Genomic DNA, 4,681 nt, shown 5'->3' on the forward strand with positions numbered 1-4,681 from the left:
TATAAGAGATAGAATCTTCATTGCAAGTTTATTTTTTCTTAAATGCTTATTACGATAAGTAGAGCTTTGGAATGCTTGGAAAAGTTTTTTCCGAAGCCTTCGTTTGTATGCACGAAGCAGTAAATCTATATTTACGTTAACATTATTCTACAGCACTTAACCGTTACAAAATCGTCGTAATCGGAGGAGCAAACATTTTAACTGACTGCGCGGGAAGTTCAAAAGCCAATGCAACCAACCGCATCCATTGAAGCGCAAACTCGCAACGATTTGGCAATAATATTCACCTTTCTGCTATGTCTTTTGCATTTGTTTCGTATTGCTGCAAGTCTTGAAATTGACCGATCTAATGCGTTATTGTTGTTGTAACGGTATTAATTTATCACTGTTGTCAACAAGGCGTATATGCTGTTACATAATGATATGAGCATCGACGATGCAAACTTGTTCGCAAAGTGTAATAATGGCTGTGGTTAATTTTGTTTACATTACTTTCAGTAATTTTAAAAACCTTTTACTTTTCATGACCACTTTAAACGATATATTTTTCTTATTTCAATTTGCGTTTACTGTCTGACTAGTTACTTATGCAATGGTGAGTTTCACAGTATCAATTTACTGTGCTTTTCTTTGTTTCGAAAATAAGTTTAGACCCTACACCGTTTTACCCCTAATAAGGCCCATTCCTCATATTTCGCAAACCCGTGCAAATGAAAAAAAATTTTTATCCCTATATAAAAACTAATATAAATTCATGATGGTTTACCAGATTTCATCCATGTCACGTGATCCACCGATTCGTTAGAGCACAACAAAAACTTGATATCTGCAGTTAAGCTGGTTTTGTTAATTGAGAAAAAAATAACTGAGAATTTGGCCGGTTAAATGAACTGTTGTCAGCCGGGTGAAATTTTCATGTAACAACCAACTTAGTATGAAAAGAATAACGCACAATTTTTTGCAAAAATTTTTAATTTCTATATAATTTTTTTTGGGGGGTTGTCAGGTATTGTGGTTTTAATATGTTGTAGTCCTATACCCTCACTAATACAATACGATTTTTCAGTCTATTTTCATTTATGATTCTTGAGTTATTTTCAAAAAACTGTTAGGTGGGGTTTAATTGGTACAGGTACCTTGTATAGGAAATAATTAAAATCTTTCATGCAAATGAAGAAATAAATCTGGAATTAGAAACAACTCTAATTGTTGTTCTAATCTAACTCTAATCTAATTGGCACGTGATTTCTATACAGCTCTATGGAGCAGTGACTGATTTGAAATCTTTACTTCTGTGTGTTTGGTTTATTGAAACATTTTTGGATTAAACGTTTCAACAACTAGCATTATTAGAATTTTCTGCAAAGACTCAAGTATAGTAGTAGTAGTAGTAGTAGTAGTAGAAATAGTAGAAGAAGTAGTATAGTATAACCTTTATACTTCAAAGTACAAACGATGCATAAGACCACGACCCTTTTAGGTTCACAGATTTTAAAGTAGTTTGAAATCACTTACAGATAAAAAAGTAATAAAAATAGAATTGTCGGTCAAAGTTTGGCGGAAAATTTTACTTCGCCCAATATTGAATTAGTTGGGCGGGTCTTGTAAAACGTTCGTGATTTATTGCAGAATAAACACACCTGTCCTAAAGAAAGTTTGGAAAGATCAGTAAGATATAAGAGATAGAATCTTCATTGCAAGTTTATTTTTTCTTAAATGCTTATTACGATAAGTAGAGCTTTGGAATGCTTGGAAAAGTTTTTTCCGAAGCCTTCGTTTGTATGCACGAAGCAGTAAATCTATATTTACTTTAACATTATTCTACAGCACTTAACCGTTACAAAATCGTCTAATCGGAGGAGCAAACATTTTAACTGACTGCGCGGGAAGTTCAAAAGCCAATGCAAACAACCGCATCCATTGAAGCGCAAACTCGCAATGATTTGGCAATAATATTCACCTTTTTGCTATGTCTTTTGCATTTGTTTCGTATTGCTGCAAGTCTTGAAATTGACCGATCTAATGCGTTATTGTTGTTGTAACGGTATTAATTTATCACTGTTGTCAACAAGGCGTATATGCTGTTACATAATGATATGAGCATCGACGATGCAAACTTGTTCGCAAAGTGTAATAATGGCTGTGGTTAATTTTGTTTACAGTACTTTCAGTAATTTTAAAAACCTTTTACTTTTCATGACCACTTTAAACGATATATTTTTCTTATTTCAATTTGCGTTTACTGTCTGACTAGTTACTTATGCAATGGTGAGATTCACAGTATTAATTCACATTATTCATTTATGATTCTTGAGTTATTTTCAAAAAACTGTTAGGTGGGGTTTAATTGGTACAGGTACCTTGTATAGGAAATAATTAAAATCTTTCATGCAAATGAAGAAATAAATCTGGAATTAGAAACAAATCTAATTTTTGTTCTAATCTAACTCTAATCTAATTGGCACGTGATTCCTATACAGCTCTATGGAGCAGTGACTGATTTGAAATCACACATCTCGACGTTATATGAGTATCCATGTTTGCTTTCCTGCTTCTACACGTTATGAAGTTTAGCGAGCGATACTTTTCAGCAAACATAGCACGTCCAACTTCAATAAATCAAATTTGATTATGACGTACAACTCCACATTTCATTTAGACCGCTCCAAGATAAATCTTTTACGATATTTGCTTCTCATAAAACGAGTTTATATAGACGTCAAAACGTTCGGCTGGAAAACCATTGTCTACAAATCGATTGAAGAAACCAGATCTGCATCGGAAAGTTGATATTTTTCGACCAAGATGATCAATCTCGTGATACATTTATTCTTTTTCTCCAATGCTTTGGCAGGTGGTAAATTAAAATAGAAATTTTATATGAGGTTAATTACGTCATCACGAAGGTTTTTCCTGTGCAATATCTAAAAATTAAGTTTTAGTACACCTTTTCATACAATTTCAAAAAAATATGAATGGAGTATTTAAATAGAATTTGAAATCAAAACGTTTAAAAATATTTCAACTGTTTCAGTGGAATATCTCAATCTATCGGGTTCTGCTGCTGACCTGCCTGCAAGCTGCAAACAAATCAAGCTTGCAGGACGTAGTCACGGAAACGGGATTTACTACATTCGAGACTCCAACATGATTTTATACCCCGTTTATTGCGACATGACTCTTGACAGCGGAGGCTGGACTTTGGTGGCTTCCATCCACGAAAATAACATCCGGAACACCGGTAGATGCCAAACAGGAGACCGATGGTCCAGCGAAAGTGGAAAGGAAATAAACGCGAAAGTTGGTGCTGATAACTGGTCCAATTACAACACGTTTGGTCACGTTGCCTCGGCAACTAGTGACGACTATAAAAATCAAGCTTACTTTGATGTTCAAGCGCGTGACGTCATGATTTGGCAAGTACCCAACGATACACCGCTTGTAGAATACGATTCAGCATCTTATCTACAATACCGCACTACTAACGGCTTCCTTAAAGATTATGGTGGAAATTTGTATAATTTGTACAACTCATACTATCCTATTGTTTCTGGCCGTTACACTTACCAATCTGACCATGGCCCAGCGGTGTTTGTGACGTACGACAAAGGCAACGCCGAGGAAGCTGTCAGTTATTATGGTACAACAGTTCAAGGATATGTAGACCCTGGTTTCATTCAGGTATTATGCTACAAAATCCTTATTTTTACAGCCAAGGTGAATGAAGTGTATTGTATTATTCAATGCTTTATTTTGTTTCAGTTCAGAGCGATCAATTCCTTCCAGAATGCTTATGCTATGTGTCTGTCTGGGAAATTACTTGGCTCCTTCACTCAAGCCGGTATGGCTTGTATCGGGTCAACGGCTGATAATTATTACAGCAACAATTGTGGTGATTTTGCTGGATTGGCCTATGATGGATATGGCACAGGGAAAGGTTACAACGCAAAATTAGAGCTTCTTGAATCTACTTTCTTGATTTTTTATCGTTAGGAATAATCGCCTGAAGAAAAAAGTCGTCTCTATGCAGAAAAAAAAACACTACAGGCTTGACACAAATGCTTTTTGTTAATATCGTTAAAATGTTGTTAATTTTCTTAATTTCGTAGTTAGTTGCTTTTAATTTCCTAAGCTTTTAGGTTTGTGTAATTATTGTAGATCTGATTTTGTTAGAATAAAAGAAAATGTACTTATACCTGCTATTTACAAATGCATTTCAATAATCTATTAAAATGTTTAAATTGTGTTAACCGTGATTGGCGTAGTTTTCAATTAATAAACTGCTAAAAAATTTTGAACAAGTTTGATATAAGAAAAAACATTTGGTTTTATGATTTTATGAATCTGGAGAAGAGAAAGATGTAAAGTTGATTCAGATATAAAATTGTCTGCATTATAGGCCTACCGTAAATAGCATTTGTTTGTTTCAAGTGAAAGCTTTATTGCATTTTCATCAAAGGCAAAGATATAAACTACTGTAGATGTCATGCAAACATCATGTCATAAAAAATAGCATAAAACAAATACAACAAAAGGCTTGAATGAGTAAACAAACACTCCCAATTCTTGGATGAATAAAACCTTAGGAAATTATAGCCTATATAACTTACGTTTATACCAGGACGCATTAAATCGCAAACTCGAGCTATTTTGCTAATAACAGTAATAACTAACTCGTGTC

At 34.2% G+C, this 4,681-nt stretch overlaps 1 protein-coding gene across 1 annotated transcript; it reads left to right on the forward strand.

The window, feature by feature from the left end:
- The first annotated feature begins 2,720 nt into the window (after positions 1–2,720).
- Positions 2,721–4,193, forward strand: LOC143470808 (intelectin-1a-like). The gene is made up of 3 exons (XM_076969086.1): positions 2,721–2,854; positions 3,035–3,681; positions 3,763–4,193. Exons 1-3 carry the CDS (start codon positions 2,806–2,808, stop codon positions 3,991–3,993), a joined length of 927 nt encoding a protein of 308 aa, XP_076825201.1. The 5' UTR covers positions 2,721–2,805; the 3' UTR covers positions 3,994–4,193.
- Positions 4,194–4,681: the final 488 nt, after the last annotated feature.

The sequence above is a fragment of the Clavelina lepadiformis genome, chromosome 9, assembly GCF_947623445.1.
Source record: "Clavelina lepadiformis chromosome 9, kaClaLepa1.1, whole genome shotgun sequence".
Taxonomy (NCBI): Eukaryota; Metazoa; Chordata; class Ascidiacea; order Aplousobranchia; family Clavelinidae; genus Clavelina; species Clavelina lepadiformis.

What these genes read in the sequence shown, in the direction of transcription:
- LOC143470808 (XM_076969086.1), top strand. Translation starts at nt 2,806, where the DNA reads ATGATCAATCTCGTGATACATTTATTCTTTTTCTCCAATGCTTTGGCA. An exon ending in TTTCTCCAATGCTTTGGCAG is followed by an intron (nt 2,855 to 3,034) that starts GTGGTAAATTAA and finishes CAACTGTTTCAG; the next exon opens with TGGAATATCTCAATCTATCG. An exon ending in TAGACCCTGGTTTCATTCAG is followed by an intron (nt 3,682 to 3,762) that starts GTATTATGCTAC and finishes ATTTTGTTTCAG; the next exon opens with TTCAGAGCGATCAATTCCTT.